Source organism: Rhinoraja longicauda, chromosome 41, assembly GCF_053455715.1.
Source record: "Rhinoraja longicauda isolate Sanriku21f chromosome 41, sRhiLon1.1, whole genome shotgun sequence".
Taxonomy (NCBI): domain Eukaryota; kingdom Metazoa; phylum Chordata; class Chondrichthyes; order Rajiformes; family Arhynchobatidae; genus Rhinoraja; species Rhinoraja longicauda.
Genome location: NC_135993.1, coordinates 11,788,826 through 11,814,097, shown reverse-complemented (window position 1 = coordinate 11,814,097; position 25,272 = coordinate 11,788,826). Strand labels below are relative to the sequence as shown.

At 49.0% G+C, this 25,272-nt stretch overlaps 1 protein-coding gene across 1 annotated transcript in view; it reads right to left on the bottom strand.

The window, feature by feature from the left end:
* The window catches only part of LOC144611746 (homeobox protein meis3-like), a 189,701-nt gene that overhangs the window by 159,771 nt on the left and 4,658 nt on the right, over window positions 1-25,272 (bottom strand). The window contains exons 3-4 of the mRNA XM_078430979.1: window positions 19,580-19,663; window positions 18,554-18,619 (exon numbers count right to left, since the gene is read on the bottom strand). Of these exons, the coding sequence (XP_078287105.1) occupies window positions 18,554-18,619; window positions 19,580-19,663 (150 nt within the window). The remainder of the gene's footprint in view (window positions 1-18,553; window positions 18,620-19,579; window positions 19,664-25,272) is intronic.

Genomic DNA, 25,272 nt, shown 5'->3' with positions numbered 1-25,272 from the left:
TTATCTGTAGCAACGTGATCAAATCAAAAAACTGCCTGCATCGGCAGTTTACAAACAAAACAGTTATCAGATTAAGATTCCGCCAACTTTGTCAATAATACATTCGACCTCCCGCGGCGACCAGCGGTCACGGAAAGCCTCCAGCGTCCCCGTGGACACCGCGTTTGCGTGTTCCCTCTCCAGGGGCACGCGTGCACAGGACGTAGGCCCGGAAGGGGGGCGGGCAGCCGACACCTGTGCGGCCATTGACTACCCGCTGCCGGGACCCCCCGCGCGAACGGCCATCTAGGCCAGGCCCAGGAGCAGACCAACAGGGAGACCCCCAGCCCCCCCCTCCCGATCTTCCCCCCCTCTGTACCGGGTGCCCAAAAATCAGGAACGTAGGACTGAAATGGAGCCAAAACTTGAGGAGCGGGCCCTTCAGAGCCCCTAGTGTGTTGGGAGTGGAAGAAAAAGTGTGATAACGTAGAACTGGTGTGAACGGGCAGTCGATGGTCGGTGTGGACTTGGTGGGCCAGGCTATTCGATTCAATGCCCCTCCTTTGAATAATAAAGTGTGCTGACTTAAGGTGCATATCCAAGTAAAAGTTTGTTGGAAGGAACTGCAGATGCTGGTTTACCCACATAGATAGACACAAAGTGCTGGAGTAACTCAGCAGGACAGACACCATCTCTGGAGAGAAGGAATGGGTGACGTTTCTGGTCGAGACCCTTCTTCAGACTCTCGTCAGAGAGAGGAGGAGAACTTCGTCACAGTAGGCAGACCTTGAGGAGAACTTGCAGTGGAGCAGATGAAATGTGTAGGAAGGAACTGCAGATGCCGGTTTACACCGAAGATAGACACAAAATGGTGGAGTAACTCAGGGGGACGAGCACCCTAGTCAGGCAGCATCTCGGGAGAGAAGGAATGGGTGATGTTTCGGGTCGAGACCCTTCTTCAGACTAGAGAAGTCTCCAGCATTTTACCTTCGATGAAAACTAGCATCTGCAGTTTGTTTCCTAAACACACACATATATATATACGTGCACACGCACACACACACACACACACACACTGAGTATATATATACATATATATCAGTCTGAAGAAGGGTCTCGACCCAAAACGTCACCCATTCCTTCTCTCCCGAGATGCTGCCTGACCTGCTGAGTTACTCCAGCATTTTGTGAATAAATACCTTCGATTTGTACCAGCATATCATATTATATATATACAGCCGGAAACAGGCCTTTTCGGCCCACCAAGTCCGTGCCGCCCAGCGATCCCCGCACATTAACACTATCCTACACCCACTCGGGACAATTTTTACATTTACCCAGCCAATTAACCTACATACCTGTACGTCTTTGGAGTGTGGGAGGAAACCGAAGATCTCGGAGAAAACCCACGCAGGTCACGGGGAGAACGTACAAACTCCTTACAGTGCAGCACCCGTAGTCAGGATCGAACCTGAGTCTCCGGCGCTGCATTCGCTGTAAAGCAGCAACTCTACCGCTGCGCTACCGTGCAGTTACCGTGCATCTGCAGTTATTTTCTTATACTATATATATATATATATATATAGTATATCTTCGGTCCACTGAGTCCATGCCACAGACTAACATAAATTCTTCCTCATCTCCTTTCAATGGAACGTCCTTTAATTCTGAGGCTGTGCCCTCTGGTCCTAGACTCTCCCACTAGTGGAAACATCCTCTCCACATCCACTCCATTCACTATTCTGTACGTTTCAATGAGGTCCCCCCTCGTCCTACTAAACTCCAGCGAGTACATGCCCAGTGCCAACAAACGCTCATCATATGTTAACCCACTCATTCCTGGGATCGTTCTTGTAAACCTCCTCTGGACCCTCTCCAGAGCCAGCACATCCTTCCTCAGATATGGGGCCCAGAATTGCTTGCAATACTCCGAATGCGGCCTGACCAGTAACTCATAAAGCCATAGCATTACAAGCCTATTTTGATATTCTATTCCTCTGGAAATAAATGCTAGCATTGCATTTGCCAAAGACTTTAGTTTAGTTTAGTTTAGTCTGGAGGTTTAGTTTAGAGATACAGCGCGGAAACAGGTCCTTCGGCCCACCGAGTCCTCGCCGGCCAGCGATCCCCGCACACTAACACTATCCTACACACACTAGGGACAATTCACAATTATACCAAGCCAATTAACCTACAAACCAGAATGTCTTTGGAGTGTGGGAGGAGACCGGAGATCTCAGAGAAAGTCCACACGGGGAGAACGTACAATCTCCGTACAGACAGCAGCCTTAGTCGGGATCGAACCCGGGTCTCTGGCGCTGTGAGGCAGCAACTCTACCGCCGTGCCTCCGTGCCGCCCATAAAGGCATCGCTGGGCCGTGAAAGTTGCTATAAAAATGCAGGATTTTGCATCTATTTTAAGGGGCGAAACACTGATAGTTGTGTAGGAAAGAATTGCAGATGCTGGTTCAGGCCGAAGAGAGACACAAAAAGCTGGAGTAACTTAGTGGGACAGGCAGCATATCTGGAGAGAAGGAATGGGTGATGTATCAGGTCGAGACCCTTCTTCAGACCGATAGCTCCTGATTAGTTTGCAATCCTAACATAGCTCCCTGCAGTACACCACTAATTCCAATTTGCCACTGGCACTTGGTGAAGCAAAGGGGTTTTACCACGGGTTTGTAGCACACGTCACTGAAGGAATAGCTCAGGCTTTACGCTAACATTTACATTAGTTAATGTGCACAAGCAAAGAGGTCCTTCTGCAGTTGTACAGGGCCCTAGTGAGACCGCACCTGGAGTACTGTGTGCAGTTTTGGTCTCCAAACTTGAGGACGGATATTCTTGCTCTTGAGGGCGTGCAGCGTAGGTTCACTAGGTTAATTCCTGGAATGGTGGGACTGTCATATGTTGAAAGACTGGAGCGACTAGGGTTGTATACACTGGAATTTAGAAGGATGAGAGGGGATCTTATCGAAACATATAAGATTATTAAGGGGTTGGACACGTTAGAGGCAGGAAACATGTTCGCAATGTTGGGGGAGTCCAGAACCAGGGGCCACAGTTTAAGAATAAGGGGTAGGCCATTTAGAACGGAGATGAGGAAAAACCTTTTCAGTCAGAGAGTTGTGAATCTGTGGAATTCTCTGCCTCAGAAGGCAGTGGAGGCCAATTCTCTGAATGCATTCAAGAGAAAGCTAGATAGAGCTCTTAAGGATAGCGGAGTCAGGGGGTATGGGGAGAAGGCAGGAACGGGGTACTGATTGAGAATGATCAGCCATGATCACATTGAATGGCGGTGCTCGCTCGAAGGGCCGAAGGGCCTACTCCTGCACCTATTGTCTATTGTCCATTGTCTACTGTTTATTGTCTAGTGTCTATTGTTTATTAGTTTGCAATCCTAACATAGCTCCCTGCAGTACACCACTAATTCCAATTTGGCACTGGCACTTGGTGAAGCAAAGGGGTTTTACCACGGGTTTATAGCACACGTCACTGAAGGAATAGCTGAGGCTTTACGCTAACATTTACATCAGATAATGCGCAAAATAACCTCTCTCACAAACCTCCAACCACACACTAAAAATCTCTCCAATGTAATGTTGTTCAAAATTTGCAAACAACCACCGTAGGCATTTGCTTATTAGCACGAGACCAAAAAAGAGCTCACCAAAGCAGTTTATAATACTTTATTCATATTGTAATAATAGGGCTGCAATGATCTGCAAAATAAATATATTTTGACAATATTATTATCAAAGTTCACTGAAGCACAGGTCTCGTATATTTCCACTCGCTCCACTAACATGGGATTATCACGGTGAAATTTGACCATGTTGACAAAGGCTTTAGACTTTAGAGATACAGCACAGAAACGGTTCCTGAGACCGCGCCGACCAGCGATCCCCCAACGCTAACACTATCCTACACACACTCGGGACAATTTGCAGTTTACACAAGCCAATTAATCTACAAGCCAGTACATCTTTGGGATGTGGGGGGGGAATGGAGCACCCGGAGAAAACCCACATCAACTGAAGACAATTCACGTCATTTTGGCCTCTGGTTGACGTAGGTAGTCGGCAATGCGGCACAGCGGTAGAGTTGCTGCCTTACAGCGAATGCAGCGCCGGAGACTCAGGTTCGATCCTGACCACGGGCGCCGTCTGTACGGAGTTTGTACGTTCTCCCCGTGACCTGCGTGGGTTTTCTCCGAGATCTTCGGTTTCCTCCCACACTCCAAAGACGTGCAGGTTTGTAGGTTAATTGGCTGGGCAAATGTAAAATTTTTCCCTAGTGTGTATAGGATAGTGTTAGTGTGCGGGGATCGCTGGGCGGCGCGGACTCGGTGGGCCGAAGGGCCTGTTTCCGCGCTGTATCTCAACAAAAAAAAAGGGACAATTTGCAGTTTACACAAGCCAATGAATCTACAAGCCTGTACATCTTTGGGATGTGGGAGGAAACCGGAACACCCGGAAAAAAACAACGTTGTCACATGGAGAGCGTGCAAACTCCACACAGACAGCAGCCGGATTCGGGATCGAACTCGGGTCTGTGGCGCTGTGAGGCAGCAACTCTACCGCTGCGCCATCGTGCCGCCCTCTAAAGCATAGAAAGCACACTACTTCATAGAGAGCATAGAAAGCCTCTACTCCTACTTCCTTAGAAGTCAAACGATATTTGGTATGTCCGGAAATCTGCACCAGAGAACACATTCTGGGCAGATGCTGTTGCTTGGTTTAGCAACAGCTCTGCATAAGACAGCAATAACCTACAGAGAGATGTGGGTGTAGCCCAGTCCATCGCACAGACCAGACTCACCCCCACCCCATCAACACTTCACACTGCCTCGGGCGGCACGGTGGCGCAGCGGTAGAGTTGCTGCCTTACAGCAAATGCAGCGCCGGAGACTCAGGTTTGATCCTGACTACGGGCGCCGTCTGTACGGAGTTTGTACGTTCTCCCCGTGACCTGCGGGGGTTTTCCTCCGAGATCTTCGGTTTCCTCTCACACTCCAAAGGCGTGCAGGTTTGTAGGTTAATTGGCTTGGTAAATGTAAAATTGTCCCTAGTGGGTGTAGGATAGTGTTAGTGTGCGGGGATCGCTGGTCGGCGCGGACTCGGTGGGCCGAAAGGGCCTGTTTCCGCGCTGTATCTCTAAACTAAAAACAGCCAACATAATCAAGAGCCACTCACACCCTAGTCATTCTCTCTTCTTCCCTCTCCCATTGGGCAGAAGATACAAAAGCTTGAAAGAGCATACCACTGGATTCAGGAATAACTCAAGAACAAGGTTTGGAGGGATATGGGCCGAACACGGGCAGGTGGGACTGGTGTAATGGGACATGTTGGCCAGTATGGGCAGGTTGGGCCGAAGGGCCTGTTTCCATGCTTTGTGACTATGACACAATCTTCCAATCTATCTCACTGTGACCCTGACACTTTTTCTTTACCCGCACTTTCTCTGGTAGCTTTAACACTATATTCTGCACTCTTATGCAGTAGCTGTTGTAGTTGTGTGTGGTGTGGTCTGCCTGTGCAACACGGTAAACAACGTCTTAGTTTTTTTTGTTTTAGAAATACAGCGCGGGAACAGGACGTTTTGGCCCACCGAGTCCGCGCCGACCAGCGATCCCCGCACACTAACGCCATCCTACAAACGCTGGGGACATTTTACAATCTTTATCGAAGCCAATTAACCTACGAATCTGCACGTCTTTGGAGTGTGGGAGGAAAGCTGGAGCACCCGGAGAAAACCCACGCAGGTCACGGGGAGAACGTGCAAACTCCGTACAGACAGCGCCCGTAGACGGGATGGAAGCCGGGTCTCTGGCGCTGTGAGGTGGCAACTCTATCGCTGCATCACCTTCTCTACATTGCATTTTACTCCACATTGGATCAGCATATCATGGCGGACGTGCCAATAACACGCCAATACTAATATAAAGCTGTGCATCTGATGGAGATCGTCTCCATTTCAGACCCCCTCGTTTGGAAATTGGACTCACATCCATTTCTACTCTCTAAATGTGCATGCTCAAATATATGTGCATCTTAGTTTTGAGTTTTAGTTCACAAGTTCACAAGTTAGAGGAGTAGAATTAGGCCATTCGGCCCATCGAGGCTACACCGCCATTCAATCATGGCTGACGTCTGCCTCCTAATCCCATTTTCCTGCCTTCCCCCCATATCCTCTGAAAATCTAATCAAGATCTAATCAATAATCTGTCTCTCTCCGCCTTAAATATATCCACTGTCTTGGCCTCCACAGCCCTCGATGGCAATGAGTTCCACAGATTCACCACCCTCTGACTAAAGAAGTTCCTCAGCATCACATCTCTATTTCTGTAATCCAGTGCTCTGGATATAAATTGAATTTGCCCTTTGGTGGTACAGAGCAAAAACAGGCCCTTCGGCCCATCAGCCCCGCACCGACCAGCGATCCCCGCGCACTAATACGATTCTGCACACACTAAGGACAATTTACAGTTTTACCAAGCCAATTAACCTCAAATCCTGTATGTCTGTGGATTTTAGAGACACAGGCCCTTCCGGCCCACCGGGTCCGCGCCGACCAGCGATCCCTGCGTATTAACACTATCCTACACCCACTAGGGACAATTGTTTTACATTTACCAAGACAATTAACCTACGAACCTGCACGTCTTTGGAGTGTGGGAGGAAACCAGAGCACCCGGAGAAAACCCACGCAGGTCACGGGGAGAACATACAAACTCCGTACAGCTGGAAAGGGTACAGAGAAGATTTACGAGGATGTTGCCAGAACTCAAGGTTCTGGGCTATAAGGAGAGGTTGAATACTCAGGGATAGATTCACTGATTCCATGGAGCGCAGGAGGACGAGGGGTGATCTTATTGCGGTGTCTAAGATCATGAGAGTCTTTTGCCCAGAGTAGGTGAATCGAGGGCCTGAGGACATAGGTTTAAGGTGAAGGGGAGAAGATTTATTAGGAAACTGAGTGGTAACCATTTCACACAGAGGGTGGTGGGTGTATGGAACAAGCTGCCAGAGGAGGTAATTGAGGTAGGGACTATTGCAACGTTTTTAGAAACATTTGGACAGATTTATCGTGTAGGAAATAAACTGCAGATGCTGTTAAAATCGAAGGTAGACACAAAATGCTGGAGTAACTCAGCGGGTCAGGCAGCATCTCTGGAGAGAAGGAAACGTCATCCATTCTTGCTATTGAGGGCGTGCAGCGTAGGTTCACTAGGTTGATTCCCGGAATGGCGGGACTGTCGTATGTTGAAAGGCTGGAGCAATTCGGCTTGTATACACTGGAATTTAGAAGGATGAGGGGGGATCTTATTGAAACGTATAAGATAATTAGGGGATTGGACACATTAGAGGCAGGAAACATGTTCCCAATGTTGGGGGAGTCCAGAACAAGGGGCCACAGTTTAAGAATAAGGGGTAGGCCATTTAGAACGGAGATGAGGAAGAACGTTTTCAGTCAGAGAGTTGTAAATCTGTGGAATTCACTGCCTCAGAAGGCAGTGGAGGCCAATTCTCTGAATGCATTCAAGAGAGAGCTGGATAGAGCTCTTAAGGATAGCGGAGTGAGGGGGTATGGGGAGAAGGCAGGAACGGGGTACTGATTGAGAGTGATCAGCCATGATCGCATTGAATGGCGGTGCTGGCTCGAAGGGCTGAATGGCCTCCTCCTGCACCTATTGTCTATTGTCTATTGTTACTCCAGCATTTTGTGTCTACCTTGGACAGGTACATGGATAGGACGGGTCTGGAGGGATATGGACCAAACGCGGGCAGGTGGGACCAGTGTAGCTGGGACATGTTGGCCAGTGTGGGCAAGTTGGGCTGAAGGGCCTGTGATGCAGCGGTAAAGTTGCCGCCTCACGGCGCCTGAGACCCGGGTTCGATCATGACTATGCTTGCTGTCGGTACGGAGTTTGTACGTTCTCCCTGTGACTATGTGGGTTTTCCTCCAGGTGCTCTGGTTTCCTCCCACACTCGTACACAAATTTAAAGATGTACAGGTTTGTAGGTTGAAGGTAGACGCAAAATGCTGTAGTAACTCAGCGGGTCACCCCAGCGGTATGAACATTGACTTCTCCCACTTCAGCTAGTCTCTGCTTCCTCTCTCTCTCCATCCCCTCCCCATTCCCAGTTCTCCCACTAGTCTTCCTGTCTCCGACTACATTCCATCTTGTCCCGCCCCCTCCCCTGACATCAGTCTGAAGAAACTTCTTTACATCGGTGAGACCAAACGCAGGCTCGGCGATCGTTTCGCTCAACACCTTCGCTCAGTCCGCCTTAACCAACCTGATCTCCCGGTGGCTGAGCACTTCAACTCCCCCTCCCACTCCCAGTCTGACCTTTCTGCCATGGACCTCCTCCAGTGCCATAGTGAGGCCCACCGAAAATTGGAGGAACAGCACCTCATATTTCGCTTGGGCAGCTTGCAGCCCAGCGGTATGAACATTGACTTCTCCAACTTTAGATAGTTCCCCTGTCCCTCTCTTCCCCTCCCCCTTCCCAGTTCTCCCTCTATCTTCCTGTCTCCACCTATATCCTTCCTTTGTCCCGCCCCCCTGACATCAGTATGAAGAAGGGTCTCGACCCGAAACGTCGCCCATTCCTTCTCTCCTGAGATGCTGCCCGACCCGCTGAGTTACTCCAGCATTTTGTGAATAAATACCTTCAGTCTGAAGAACGGTCTCGACCTGAAACATCACCCATTCCTTCTCTCCAGAGATGCTGCCTGACCCGCTGAGTTACTCCAGCATTTTCTGTCTACCTTCGATTTAAACCAGCATCTGCAGTTTTTTTCTTACAGGTTTGTAGGTTAATTGGCTTGGCAAAGTTGTAAAACTTTGTGTGTAGGATGGTGTTAGTGTGCGGAGATCGCTGGTGGGCGCGGGCTCAGTGGGCCGAAGGGCCTGTTTCTGCGCTGTATCTCTAAACTAAACTAAACAAAGCTCCAGCATCTGCAGTTCCTTGTATCTTTGCCCTGGGATCATGTGTCGATGCGTCTCTGACCGCTTTTTCGAGTTTTGCACCAAAGAGAGACCGGAGAGAGAAATTTTTCCAGAGGTACTTTGGTAAAAAAGGGCAACTTACAATCTGTGCTTTTCAATCATTGTCTGACAAGTGATAATCCAGCTCTCTTACAGTAGTTCAATCAAGGCTGGTTCTGACCTCCCTGTTACCTTTGTAAGCTCAGACATTGTAGTCCACTGAGCTCCCAGCCACATTGCAAATCGCCTACTGGCCTCCTTTAGCTGCACGGTGGCGCAGTGGTAGAGTTGTGGCCTCACAGCGCCAGAGACCCGGGTTCGATCCTGACCAAGGGTGCTGTCTGTACGGAGTTTGTACCAAAGATACTAGAAGAACAAGATGGACCACTCCGTTGAAATCGCCTATACTGAAGTGTAGTACGCAAAGGAGCGTAACGTCCGCCATTTTAGTAAGCAAATCCCGTCGTTCGCTCTGCCTCTCGCAGTGTGATCAGTGTTGTGGGGGAACAGTATGTGTGATGATACCATTAAAATGCAGAATATATCTCATCTATCAACTCACAGATTTTTGTTATTTTTCTTTTAAAATGTTTCTGCAAGTTTCTGCCGACTAAAATGGCCGCCGTGACGTACTACGGTTTTTAGGGTCGAGTGGTCTATCTTGCTCCTCTAGTATCTTTGGTTTGTACGCTCTCCCTGTGACCTGCTTGGGTTTTCTCCGAGATCTTCGATTTTTACTCCAAAGATGTTAATTAGCTTCAGTAAACTTGTAAATTGTCCCTGTTGTGTGTGTAAAATTGTGTTAGTGTGTTGGGATCACCGGTTGGCGCAGATGCAAAGGGCCGAAGAAACAGAAACATAGAAACATAGAAAATAGGTGCAGGAGGAGGCCATTCGGCCCTTCGAGCCAGCACCGCCATTCATTGCGATCATGGCTGATCGTCCACAATCAATAACCCGTGCCTGCCTTCTCCCCATATCCCTTGATTCCACTAGCACCTAGAGCTCTATCTAACTCTCTCATAAATTCATCCAGTGATTTGGCCTCCACTGCCCTCTGTGGCAGAGAATTCCACAAATTCACAACTCTCTGGGTGAAAAAGTTCCTTCTCACCTCAATTTTAAATGGCCTCCCCTTTATTCTAAGACTGTGTGGCCTCTGGTTCTGGACCCACCCAACATTGGGAACATTTTTCCTGCATCGAGCTTGTCCAGTCCTTTTATAATTTTATACGTTTCTATAAGATCCCCTCACACCCTTCTAAATTCCAGTGAATACAAGCCTAGTCTTTCCAATCTTTCCTCATATGACAGTCCCACCATCTCAGGGATCAATCTCGTGAAACTGTACCGTGTCTCTAAAGTTCAAAGTCTCAGGTACTGTATAATGTCAGGAGAAAAGGTATAGGTGACGTTTCGGCTCAAGGCCCTCGAGACCTGATATCTATACACTAAAACTCTTGTATGTTTGTTTGTTTGTTCCTGAACTACAGCCAAAACGGTACACGAAAGCGCGACAACGTTAGGCCCACCTTACTCACCGTCGTCCCTTTGGTGCTAATGGAAGAAGTTTCATTGAAATCGGTGTTATATTTTTAAAGATATTCACATTTAAAAGTGAGGGAGGGAGGGGGAAGGGGATGGAAGGGGGTGGAGGGAGGGGGAGGGGGAGGGGGAGGGGGGAGGAGGGAGGGAGAGGGTAGGGGGTGAGGGGAGGGGGGGAGGGAGGGTGAGGAGGGAGGGGGAGGAGGAAGGGGGGGAGGAGGGAGGGGGGAGGGGAGGGGAGGGGGAGGGGAAGGGGAGGAGGAAGGGGTAGGGTAGGGGGTGAGGGGAGGGGGAAGGGAGGGGTGGAGGGGGAAGGGGAAGGGGAGGGGGAGGGAAGGGGGGGAGGAGGGAGGGGGATGGTAGGGGGTGAGGGGAGGGGGGAGGGAGGGGGAGGAGGGAGGGAGGGGGAGGGGGAAGGGGATGTGAGGGGGGAGGAAGGAAGGGAAGGGGGGGAGGGGGAGGGGTGGGGTGGAGGGGGGGAAAGGGAGGAGAGGGGGGGAGGGAGAGGGGAGGGCCGGGAGGAGAGGGTGCTGCACCAATGCAGGAGAGGTTTGGGCCCAACGGGTCCACTTGGTCGAGTGTCACCCATTCCTTCTCTCCAGAGATGCTGCCTGACCCGCTGAGTTACTCCAGCTTTTTGTGTCTACCTTCAGTTTAAACCAGCATCTGCAGTTCCTTTGCACAGATGGAGAATCTTCCTTTGCCTCTTCTCCGTTACCTTACTATTGGGCTAATGTATGGATTTTCAGCAAGGTAACATTCCATTGATATTGGATGTGGGCCAAGAGAAGGCGATGTTTTGCCAGGAATCCAACGTTTAATGTGTTGCCTGGTGCCAAGACCATTAGGCTGGGTGTACACACTGATACACTTAGCTTCAGCCCAGAGGCCAACTAATGGTCTCAGCTTGCATTTTCTTCTTCGATCGACGAAGGGTTCAAAAATCGAGCCACCTCAGCAAGGTGAAATCCACCGATTCCAGACTTAAACATTCAGACGATTTGACCAGTTGCCGAGGGGCACGTCCTCTCCAACTCTCACCAACTCCCGCAGATGCGCCACAGAAACCATTTTATCGGCATGCGACGCCCGCTTCGGTTCGGGAACAGCTCCGACCAAGACCGCAAGAAATTATCAGCGAATTGTGGACCATCACACAAACCAACCTCCCTTCCACCGACTCCATCTACACCTCACGCTGCCTCGGCAAGGCCAGCAGCACAATCAAGGACCAGTCTCACCCGGCCCACTCCCTCTTCTCCCCTCTCCCATCGGGCAAGAGGTACAGAAGTGTGAAAACGCACACCTCCAGATTCAGGGGCAGTTTCTGGACTCGCCCGTCATTGGGAACATTTTTCCTGCATCTGGCTTGTCCAGTCCTTTTATACGTCTCTATAACATAGAAACATAGAAACATAGAAAATAGGTGCAGGAGGAGGCCATTCGGCCCTTCGAGCCAGCACCGCCATTCATTGTGATCATGGCTGATCGTCCACAATCAATAACCATGCCTGCCTTCTCCCCATATCCCTTGATTCCACTAGCCCCTCTCATCCCTCTAAACTCCAGTGAATACAAGCCTAGTCTTTTCAATCTTTCCTCATATGACAGTCCCACCATCCCGGGGATTAACCTGCTGAACCGACGCTGCACTGCCTCAATTACAAGGATGTCCTTCCTCAAATTAGGAGACGTATATCTAACTCTCTCGTGCAAACATCTCTTGAATACACCTTCAACCCAAGTCCCCTCATTCTTGATTCCCCCATTTTGGGGTAAAAGATTCACTGCGTTCACCCTAAGTATTCCCCCTCATGATTTTATACACCTCTATGAGATCAACCCTCAGCCTCCTGCACTCCAAGGAATAAACTCCCAGCCTGCCCCAACCTCTCCCTGTAGCATAGGCCCTCGAGTCCCGGAAACATCCTCGTAAACCTTCTCTGCGCCCTTTCCTTCGTTCCTGACCAAAGCTGAACACATACGGCCTCACCAACGTCTTGCCACACACATCCCGACTTCTATACTCAATACTATGACCGATGAAGACCAATGTACTGTGAGACTTCGTGTTCGTGTTTCATGACCGTTGGGGAACCAATTTCCCTCCTGGGATAAATAAGGTTCTATCGTATCGTACCGTATCGTATCATTGACCAACCTACTTCCCTCCATAACTCCCTGGTCCACTCGTCCCTTCCCACCCAAACCACCCCATCCCCGGGCACTTTCCCCTGCAACCGCAGGAGATGCAACACTTGTCCCTTTACCTCCCCCCTCGACTACATCCAGGTGAGGCAGAGGTTCACCTGCACCTCCTCCAACCTCATCTATTGCATCCGCTGCTCTAGATGTCAATGTCTCTACATCGGCGAGACCAAACGCAGGCTCGGCGATCGTTGCACTCAACACCTTTGCTCAATCTGCCTCAACCAACCTGATCTCCCGGTGGCTCAGCACTTCAACTCCCCCTCCCACTCCCAGTCTGACCTTTCTGTCTTGGGCCTTCAGTTCAGAAACAGGCCCTTCTGCCCACCGAGTCCGTGCCGACCAGCGATCCCCGCGCACTAACGCCATCCTACGCACACTAGGGACAATTTACAATTTTAACAAGCCAATTAAAAAAGAACCTGTACATCTTTGGAGTGTGGGAGTAAAACGACCATGGTGGCGCAGCAGTAGAGTTGCCGCCTTACAGCGAATGCAGCGCCGGAGACCCGGGTTCCATCCCCACTACGGGCACTGTCTGTACGGAGTTTGTACGTTCTCCCCGTGACCTGCGTGAGTTTTCGCCGAGATCTTCGGTTTCCTCCCACACTCCAAAGACGTGCAGGTTTGTAGGTGAATTGGCTTGGTATATATGTAAATTGTCCCCAATGTGTGTACGATAGTGTTAGTGTGCGGGGATCGCTGTTCGGTGCGGACCTGGTGGGCCGAAGGGCCTGTATCTCTAAGTTAAAAATAAAACCCATGCAGGTCACGGGGAGAACGTACAAACTCCGTACAGACAGCACCCGTGGTCGGGATCGAACCCAGGTCTCCGGCGCTGTGAGGCAGCAACTCTACCGCTGCGCCACCGTGTTACACTTCACCTGGCCAAAGGCCTCCCAATTGTCCCACGCATCTCAGAGCCCTGCCTAATCCCGACAAGTCTATCTCCCCCAGTTATAAATGCTCACGGCCTTAAAATCACAGCCTTGTTTTCCCAACTTGAAAAAAGGCTGGAATCTGTGAGCCTGACAGATTTATAACCAGTGCCTGGGAGCAGTAATAAATATCTACATTTAAATAAGATCTAAACTGTTCTACATTAAAGCCCGTGGTTATGCATTCAACAGATAAAACACCATTATCAAGTAATGAAAACCATAACAAATCTGGCTTTAGTTGAGGCAACTTAAAATTCAAAGTAGATTTGCTTCTTGTTTCTTTCTCCCGAGCATTAGTACACAAATTTAAAACCTTTGTGGATATCGTTCAGCTATCTTGGCAATCCTGGGTTCTTTAACCCTTCCATCCCCCACCACTCCTCCCTCCCCCCCCCCCTCGATCAGGTCCCTGTGAATTTAGTGTGAAGGTCGTGTTTCCCTCTGTAATGTGCCAATAATTTGCTAAGTTTCTCAATTCCACTGCATCGGGACCTGCTTTGCATTTTAGTTCAGTCTAGTTTATTGTCACGTGTACCGAGGTACAGTGAGAAGCTTTTGTCGTGTGCTAGTCAGTCAGCAGAAAGACATGATTACAATCGAGCCATTTACAGTGTACAGATACATGATAAGGGAATAACGTTTAGTGCAAGGTAAAGCCAGCAAAGTACGATCAAGGATAGTCCGAGGGTCACCAATGAGGTAGATAGTAGTTCAGCACTGCTCTCTGGTAGTGGTAGGATGGTTCAGTTGCCTGATAACAGCTGGGAAGAAACTGCCCCTGAATCTGGAGGTGTGCGTTTTCACACTTCTGTACCTCTTGCCCGATGGGAGAGGGGAGAAGAGGGAGTGGCCGGGGTGAGACTGGTCCTTGATTGTGCTGCTGGCCTTGCCGAGGCAGCGTGAGGTGTAGATGGAGTCAATGGAAGGGAGGTTGGTTTGTGTGATGGTCTGGGCTGCGTCCACAATTCCCTGCAACTTTTTGCGGGTCTTGGATGGAGCTGTTCCCAAATCAACTGTAACGCACGGCCGGTTAAAATTCAGAGTGCAAAGCTGTCTTCCTTTGATCGGAAGGCAGACACATAAATGCTGGATTAACTCAGCGGGTCAGGCAGCATCTCTGGAGAGAAGGAATGGGTGACGTTTCAGGACGAGACCCTTCTTCAGAATTCCTAAACTAAACTTCAGTTTGGTCTCCACTCAAACTCCGACGCTCCAGAGAAAACAATCTAATCTTGTCCAACCCCTCCTTACATCTAATCCCTTTGGCCTTCTGCCTCCATGTCCCTGACCCCACCCTGAGCGATATTTTACTGAAGCCAATTAACGAACAAACCTGCACGTCTTCGGAGTGTGGGAGGAAACCGGAGCACCCGGAGAAAACCCACGCGGGTCACGGGGAGAACGTACAAACTCCGTACGGACAGCACACGTAGTCGGGATGGAACCCGGGTCTCTGGCGCTGTAGGGCAGCAACTCTACCGCTGCGCCACCGTGTCGCCCTTTTTGGAAAGCTAGGTGCAGAATTTGCATTTCTATAGCGCCTTTCACAACCTCGGGACATCTCAAAATTAGTTACAGGTAATGATGGTCTTCCACTTCGGTATTTGTCAAGTCAAGTCAATTTTATTTGTATCGCACATTTAAAAACAACCCACGTTGACCAAAGTGCTGTACATCAGTTCAGGTACTAAGAACGAACATACAATGACACACAAACATAACAGCACATACATAAACAGTTCACAGCGCCCCCTCAGAGGGCCTCAAACGCTAGGAGTAGAAATAGGTTTTGAGCCTGGACTTAAAGGAGTGGATGGAGGGGGCAGTTCTGATGGGGAGAGGGATGCTGTTCCACAGTCTAGGAGCTGCAACCGCAAAAGCGCGGTCACCCCTGAGCTTAAGCCTAGACCGCGGGATAGTCAGTAGCCCCAAGTCGGCCGACCTGAGGGACCTGGAGATAGAGTGGTGGGTTAGAAGATTCTTGATATGGGGAGGGAGGGGGAAGCCCGTTTAGGGTTTTGTTTGTGAATAGGAGGAGCTTGAAGTTGATTCTGTACTGTACTGGGAGCCAGTGGAGAGAGGCCAGAATCGGGGTGATGTGGTCCCTTTTACGGGTACCCGTCAGGAGTCTCGATGCCTAACTCATACAAGCAGCACAAAAATACCCCCCCCCACCTCTACCACCTACCACTTGCCAGGCTATGTCTCACCCCCACCTCTCTGCCAGCTTTCTTCCCCCCCCCCCCCCCAAAGTCAGTGTGAAGAGAGGGCCCTCATCCAAAACACGGACTATGGGGCCAGGCCGACGCGACAACGTTGCCATGACAACGGGCCTCCATGGTCAGGTCAAGAACCCTGCACTTCCAAACTGTGACAGGAAAACGGTGCCCAGTCTGACAACTCTCTATACTGACAATAGACACAAAATGCTGGAGTAACTCAGCGGGACAGGCAGCATCTCTGGAGAGAAGGAATGGGTGACGTTTCGGGTCGGTCTGAAGAAGGGTCTCGACCCGATACGTCACCCATTCCTTCTCTCTCGGGATGCTGCCTGTCCCGCTGAGTTACTCCAGCATTTTGTGCCTAACATTAATCTAGACAACTGTTGCTGTAAGTTTGAATGACTGTAAGTTACACTAGTCAGACAATCAGCTACGTGTACCGAGGTACAGTGAAAAGCTTGTGTTGCGTGCTAACCAGTCAGCGGAAAGACAATACATGATTACAATCGAGCCGTCCACAGTGTACAGATACATGATAAGGGAATAACATTTAGTGCAAGGTAAAGACAATAGACAATAGACAATAGGTGCAGGAGTAGGCCATTCGGCTCTTCGAGCCAGCACCACCATTCAATGTGATCATGGCTGATCATTCAGCATTCAGCAAGCCAGCAAAGTCAGCAGGCTGATCATTCAGCAAGCCAGCAAAGTCCGATCAAGGATAGTCCGAGGGTCACCAATGAGGTAGATAGTAGTTCAGCACTGCTCTCAAGTTGTGGTAGGATGGTTCAGTTGCCTGATAACAGCTGCCCCTGAATCTGGAGGTGTGCGTTTTCACACCACTAGCAGGGTTACTAATAACTCACTGATAGGTTACTCCAGCACTTTGTGTCTATCTTTGGTATAAACTAGCATCTGCAGTTCCTTGTCATTACATAAGTCACACTAAAACAGCAAAGCCTCTGAATTTAGATTGCCGCATGTTTGGCATACAAACCTGTCACATGTTGCACAGTAAGCATCCTGATTCAGCGACTGTTTCTTCCCAGCTGTTATCAGGCAACTGAATCATCTTACCGCAACCAGAGAGCAGTGCTGACCCACTTTCTACCTCAATGGTGACACTTAGACTATCTTTAATCGGCCTTTACTGGAATTTATCTTGCACTTGAACGTTATTCCTTTAATCCTGCATCTGTACACTGTAAACGGCTCGATTGTAATCATGTATTGGCTTTCCGCTGACTGGTTAGCGTGCAACAACAATGCTTTCTGCTGTACCTCGGTACACGTGACAATAAAGTAAAGTAAAGTAGTTTGTTCAGCACGGTGGCGCAGCGGTAGAGTTGCTGCCTAGCAGCGCCAGAGACCCGGGTTTGACCCCACTCTGTACGGAGTTTGTACGTTCTCCCCGTGACCTGCGTGGGTTTTCTCCGTGATCATCGGTTTCCTCCCACACTCCAAAGACGTGCAGGTTTGCATGTTAATTGGCTTGGTATAATTGTAAATTGTCCCTAGTGTGTGTAGGATAGTGTTAGTGTGCGGGAGGAAACCAAAGATCTCGGAGAAAACCCACGCAGGTCACGGGGAGAACGTACAAACTCCGTACAGACAGCGCCCGTAGTCGGGATCGAACCCGGGCCTCCGGCGCTGTATTCACTGTAAGGCAGCAACTCTACCGCTGCGCCACCTCTTCACCTCACTGAGGTGTATTGAAAAGCTTTGCTTTGAATGCTGTCCAAGCAGATCACATAATACTACACATAAATACAATCAAGGCCACTAAACAATAGACAATAGACAATAGACAATAGGTGCAGGAGTAGGCCATTCAGCCCTTCGAGCCAGCACCGCCATTCAATGCGATCATGGCTGATCACTCTCAATCAGTACCCCGTTCCTGCCTTCTCCCCATACCCCCTCACTCCGCTATCCTTAAGAGCTCTATCCAGCTCTCTCTTGAAAGCATCCAACGAACTGGCCTCCACTGCCTTCTGAGGCAGAGAATTCCACACCTTCACCATCTCCGTTCTAAATGGCCTACCCCTTATTCTTAAACTGTGGCCCCTTGTTCTGGACTCCCCCAACATTGGGAACATGTTTCCTGCCTCTAATGTGTCCAATCCCCTAATTATCTTATATGTTTCAATAAGATCCCCCCTCATCCTTCTAAATTCCAGTGTATACAAGCCCAATCGCTCCAGCCTTTCAACATACGACAGTCCCGCCATTCCGGGAATTAACCTAGTGAACCTACGCTGCACGCTCTCCATAACAAGAATATCCTTCCTCAAATTTGGAGACCAAAACTGCACACAGTACTCCAGGTGCGGTCTCACCAGGGCCCGGTACAACTGTAGAAGGACCTCTTTGTTCCTAAACAGTACAATAGGTGGAGTAAAGGGGAAGATACAGAGTGTGGAATGTAGGGCAACGAGACGAGATGAGATGGAGCCCGTGTAGAAAGGCGGAAAGAGAGATATGTCGAAAGACGTGTGCATCGTTTGCTGTCAGCAGTGGTGCTGAAAGTTCTTTGGACAACTTTAGATCAGAGTTCTTGTAAGAAACTTGATCTGGTTAATAGGCTGCTGGCTGCAATGGTTTCAAGGGCACATTTGAAACAGAATGCGTCGATCTATTTCAAGAGTTAAGCTGTTTACCGGTGCGATATTGAACCGGGACTGGGAGAAAAACCGGATCTCAAGCCCGTCGCGGTGAAAGATGGGCTGTGGGAGAGACAGCGGGTTAGCGATCATGAAATACATCGGCAGAGAGAAGGCGGGCAAAACGTAGACGCTAGTGGCCATAATTCACGAAGGATGTGCTTTGTAATCAGTTTGGATTCCAGGAATATTAGCAAGGCTATTTAAAAGAAGAGTCCTGAACTTCATTGGGAAGGATGATATAATCTATTATATAATAGATAATGATATAATCTATTAGTTTAGTTTCGATTGGAGATGCAGTGCGGAAACAGGACCTTCGCACTATCTAGTCCGCACCGACCAGCGATCCCCGCACACGAACACTATCCTAAACATTAGGGACAATTGTGTACATTGATATGCTAAACTAATTAACCGACAAACCTGCACGTCTTTGGAGTGTGGGAGGAAACTGAAGTACTCGGAGAAAACCCACGCAGGTCACGGGGAGAACGTACAAACTCGGTGCAGACAGCACCCGTAGTCGGGATGGAACCCGGGTCTCCGGCGCTGTAAGCGCTGCAAGGCAGCAACTCTACCGCCGTGACACTTATGTACTGAGCTGCGTACAGAAATGAATTTCACTGTACCTCAAAATAGTGCTTTGCACGAGTTCAAAACACTTCACCAAGTAACGCAAGGCTGGAGATTTTCAATTGAAATCGATGGCTGAATATCCTCACCAACTGCCCTTTAGGGGAGGGGGTCGGGGGGTGGGGTGGGCGTCTAGGGGAGGTCTCCATTAGGATTTTGGCGGCCGCGGTATGTTATATCATCAAAGCGTTTGTATGATATACGAGCGTATCAAAGCTGTTGACACATCAAGGGGTGATACAGCAGGGCGTAGTTTGTCATGGGGGGGGGCGGGGAGATGGTTGACTGAATTCGGAGAGTACTTGAAGTCACTCAAAGAGACAATCTGAAACTCAATGAAGTTTTGGAATTTGAAACGGGGGCCTTCGGAAACCGAATGAAACAAACTAGGAGCGCGTGGGACGTGAGCTGGCAGTCGTAGACTGGGAAACTGAGGCCCTGGTATGGCAGTAAACAGGCCACCACCATCATCTAAAGAATGAACGCAGGGCTTAGAAGTCATAAACTTCGCTTTAACGCACAATTGCGAGAGGAAATCTGGCCCCTGTGGCATTTATCAGGGAACTTTCAAGAGGGTGTTAAAGCAAATGGCTGAGCTTGCCAAAACAACAGCAAGCTGGGAGATTTGGGAATATTACACAATTTCCGAATTCATCAATCGATAAAGAAAGGGGGAAATATGAGATATGTGCAAATATGAAAATGATTTATACTACTTAGAAAATATTCCAAGCACTCTGTAAGAATTCCATTGGCAATGTGACAAGGAAAGGAATATCTCAATGTCGACACAAAATGCTGGAGTAACTCAGCGGGTCGGGCAGCATCTCAGGAGCTGCGGGATATAGAGGAGGCCCTAGTGAGAGCCTCATCTATAATGGAAGAGGTGATGCCCCGTTTCCTGAAGAATGAGGACATCTCTGATGCCCTAGTGTGAAACACCTCATCCTGGGCCGCCATTCATTGTGATCATGGCTGATCATCCACAATCAATAGACAATAGACAATAGGTGCAGGAGTAGGCCATTCGACCCTTCGGGCCAGCACCACCATTCAATGTGTTCATGGCTGATCATTCTCAATCAGTATTTATTCACAAAATGCTGGAGTAACTCAGAAGGTCAGGCAGCATCTCAGGAGGGAAGGAATGGACGATGTTTTGGGTCGAGACCCTTTTTCAGTACCCCGTTCCTGCCTTCTCCCCATACCCCTTGACTCCGCTATCCTTAAGAGCTCTATCTAGCTCTCTCTTGAATGCATTCAGCGAATTGGCCTCCACTGCCTTCTGAGGCAGAGAATTCCACAGATTTACAACTCTCTGACTGAAAAAGTTTTTACTCATCTCCGTTCTAAATGGCCTACCCCTTATTCTTAAACTGTGGCCTCTAGTTCTGGACTCCCCCAACATTGGGAACATGTTTCCTGCCTCTAACGTGTCCAACCCCTTAATAATCTTATACGTTTCGATAAGATCCCCTCTCATCCTTCTAAATTCCAGTGGGACGTTTACTATTAAGGGTCAATTAAAGCACAATTAAAGGACGTTCCATTAGGAAGGAGACGAGGAGGAATTTGTTTAGTCAGAGGGTGGTGAATCTGTGGAATTCATTGCCACAGAGGGCTGTGGAGGCCAAGTCAATGGGTATTTTTAAGGCAGAGATCTATAGAGTCTCGATTAGTATTTATTCACAAAATGCTGGAGTCTCGATTATTTTCATATTATTTTTTTCATATTCATATTTCAGATACAGCGCGGAAACAGGCCTTTTCGGCCCACCAAGTCCGCGCCGCCCAGCGATCCCCGCACATTAACACTATCCTACACACACTAGGGACAATTTTTACATTTACCCAGTCAATTAACCTACATACCTGTACGTCTTTGGAGTGTGGGAGGAAACTGAAGATCTCGGAGAAAACCCACGCAGATCACGGGAAGAACGTACAAACTCCGTGCAGACAGCGCCCGTAGTCAGGATCGAACCTGACTCTCCGGCTCTGCATTCGCTGTAAGGCAGCAACTCTACCGCTGCGCCACCGTATGGGTGTCAGGGGTTATGGGGAGAAGGCAGGAGAATGGGGTTAGGAGGGAGAGATAGATCAGCCGTGATTGAATGGCGCAGTGGACTTGATGGGCCGAATGGCCTAATTCTGCTCCTAACACTTATGAACTGATTGGAGCATGGAATGATGGGGAGATTGCAATACTCTCGGGAGAAGGTGGATAAAGGTTTCAAGCAAACTTGGTAGTTGGGAGAGAGCATTGTGCTGGGAGTTTCTTTGGAGTTTTCTTGCCAGGAGGCCAATCAATTGACGTTCTCTTTAGTGCTCACCCATTTAATTATTTGATACATTGAGTTACATTAAGTGCAAATGCCTGTGCATTTTGCTGTAGTTATAATAAGACGCGATCCTTTATAGATGTCCTTTTAGTTTTAATGTGTCAATGTTTCAATTTGGCTTCAGATCACAAAATAGAGTTCGCATTCTAATTAGGATCAGAATTTATCAATGCTTTGTAAGGAGGCACTTATGGTGAAATGGCTCCCAATTCCCAGCACAACTGTCAGATGTAAGGTGAATTTGGGTTAAAAGTAACATTAAAATGTATATCATACAAAAGTCAGAAAATGGCTCGTGTAGGGCGCGGCGGTAGAGTTGCTGCCTCACAGCGCCAGAGACCCGGGTTCCATCCCGACTACGGGTGCTGTCAATAGACAATAGACAATAGGTGCAGGAGTAGGCCATTCAGCCCTTTGAGCCATTCAATGTGATCATGGCTGATCATCCCCAATCAGTACCCCGTTCCTGCCTTCTCCCCATCCCTCAGGGGTTATGGGGAGAAGGCAGGAGAATGGGGTTGGGAGGGAGAGATAGATCAGCCATGATTGAATGGCGGAGTAGACTTGATGGGCCGAATGGCCAAATTCTGCTCCTATCACTTAAGAGATGACTTTTACGAGCTGCAGGAGTTCTAGTAATACAGGAGCCTGGCAACTGTAAAACCAGACGGCAGGGTTTTAAGGTGAAGGGGGGAAGATTTTATAGGTGTCTGAGGGGTACCTTTTTCACGCAAAGGGCGGTGGGTGTATGGAACGAGCTGCCGGAGGAGGTCGTTGAGGCTGGGACTATCACAATGTCCAGGTTCACGAGCAGCTTCTTCCCGACAGCCACCAGGCTATTAAACACTACAACCTCCAAATAAACTCTGAACTACATAGACTTGGGGGTGTTGGTTTTGTCTTTTTGCAATATTATTTTTTGTTTGCGTATATGTGTATGTATGTGTGGGTTTGTGTATGTGTGTTTATATATGGTATACATGGGTACACATGCATACACATACATAAACACATATATTTAAACATACATGCCTACGCACACACACACACACACACACATTATATATGTACACACATACATATATAAACAGATACACATTGCGCCAGATAGAATATTGAAATTCTTACTCATCATATATATTGTTTATATACGTGTGTACACACACACACACACACACACACACACACACACACACACACACACACACACACACACACACACACACACACACACATATATATAGAAAAGTTATATATGTACATATATATATGTGTGTGTGTGTGTGTGTGTGTGTGTGTGTGTGTGTGTGTGTGTGTGTGTGTGTACACACGTATGTATTTTACATACATACATACATACATACCTACATACACACACACATACATACATACATATATACATGTGTGTGTGTATGTATGTATGTAACATATACACATACACACACATATATATATGTACATACATACATATGTACATACATACGTACACACCTACATACACACACATATATAAATGTGTGCATGCGTGTGAATATGCATGAATGTATATATGTGTTTTATATGTGTTTTATATATATACCGGACTAAGTGCACCCATTGGGCCCAAACCTCCCTTGCATTGGTGCAGCACCCTCTCCTCTCCCCCCCTCCCTCCCTCCCTCCCTCCCTCCCTCCCTCCCTCCCTCCCTCCCTCCCTCCCTCCCTCCCTCCCTTCCCCCTCCTTCCCTAGGAGATAGATTTAAACCCTAAAATGTGAATAACTTTAATAATATAACACCGATTTCAATGAAACTTCTTCCATTAGCACCAAAGGGACGACTGTGAGTAAAGTGGGCCTAAAATTGTCGCGCTATCGTATACAGTTTTGGCTGTAGTTCAGGAAAGTTTTAGTATATAGATATATGCACACGCTTAACTTTTTTTCTCTGAAGAAGGGTCTCGACCTGAAACGTCACCCATTCCTTCTCTCCAGAGATGCTGCCTGACCCGCTGAGTTACTCCAGCTCTTTTTTTCTAGTTTATTATGTTGTACACAGGTGACCATGTTTACATATTGTGTTGTGCTGCTGCAAGTAAGAATGTCATTGTTCTATCCGGGACACACGACTATAAAACACCCTTGACTCTTGACTCCCCACCCCCACCCACCACCCTCCCAAAGGCCTATTCCAACAGCTGGTAAAGGTAGCAAGATGGCCTTCCTTCACCCGGGCGGTTGTGTCGTGTAGCTGGCAGCTCTTTCACGGTTTGGAATAACAGCCGGCCGACTCGAGTGGCAAACTGGCTGAGTTTCCAGAGCCTACAAGTTCCTTCTCACCCATAAACAGGTTCGGAGATGACTTGGCCACTGATCCGATCCCTTACTGCTGTGCTGGCTGTAGGCTGGCCAACAGCTCAGAGCATTTGATTTGTGTGGGCTGAGGATTTTTTTTACCCCCTGTGGTCCTAGGGCAGGCCACTTAGGACTGAGACGAGGAAAAACCTTTTCACCCAGAGAGTTGTGAATCTGTGGAATTCTCTGCCACAGGAGGCAGTGGAGGCCAATTCACTGGATGTTTTCAAGAGAGAGTTAGATTTAGCCTTTAGGGCTAACGGAATCAAGGGATGTGGGGAGAAAGCAGGAACGGGGTACTGATTGTGGATGATCAGCCATGATCATATTGAATGGCGGTGCTGGCTCGTTAGGACCGAATGGCCTACTCCTGCACCTATTTCTCTATGTTTCGATGTTTCTTGTTGCAGCTCGGTGGCGCGGTAGTAGAGTTGCGATCCATTATTTAAGTGGCTGAAGGTGGGTTGGGTCTCGACCTGAAACGTCACCCATTCCTTCTCTCCCGAGATGCTGCCTGACCCGCTGAGTTACTCCGGCATTTTGTGTCTCCCTCTCCCTCTCCCTCTCCCCCTCCCCCTCCCCCTCCCCCTCCCCCTCCCCCTCCCCCTCCCCCTCCCTCTCCCCCTCCCTCTCCCCCTCCCTCTCCTCCCTCTCCCTCTCCCTCTCCCTCTCCCTCTCCCTCTCCCTCTCCCTCTCCCTCTCCCTCTCCCTCTCCCTCTCCCTCTCCCTCTCCCTCTCCCTCTCCCTCTCCCTCTCCCTCTCCCTCTCCCTCTCCCTCTCCCTCTCCCTCTCCCTCTCCCTCTCCCTCTCCCTCTCCCTCTCCCTCTCCCTCTCCCTCTCCCTCTCCCTCTCCCTCTCCCTCTCCCTCTCCCTCTCCCTCTCCCTCTCCCTCCTCCCCCTCTCCCTCCCCCTCACCCTCTCCCTCTCCCATCCCTGTTATTACCCTGTCTACAGTGAGCACAGTTTTCTACTTTAATCCATCAGTCTTTCGCTTGGTTTAGAGAGGCTGCAGGGAGACAGGCCCTTCAGCCCATCGAGCCCATGCCAACCGCCGATCGCCCGTTGTAAGTTATCTAACTTTCTCATACACTCCCTGCACATCAGGGGCAATGTAACGAGTCTAATCGACCTACAAAGCCGCACGTCTTTGGGATGTGAGGGAAACCCGGAGCACCCGGACGAAACCCACGTGGTCACAGTCCAATCGAACATGCAAACTCCACACTGACTGCACCCGAGCTCGGGTCGGAACCCGGGGTCTCTGCCGCTGCAAGATGGCGGCACATCCTTGACTTGTACGTACACTTATATATATCACACGCACACAAACAAACACAAATAGACACACATACACACACTTGCACACATATATGTGCACACATATGTGCACACAGACACATGTGCAG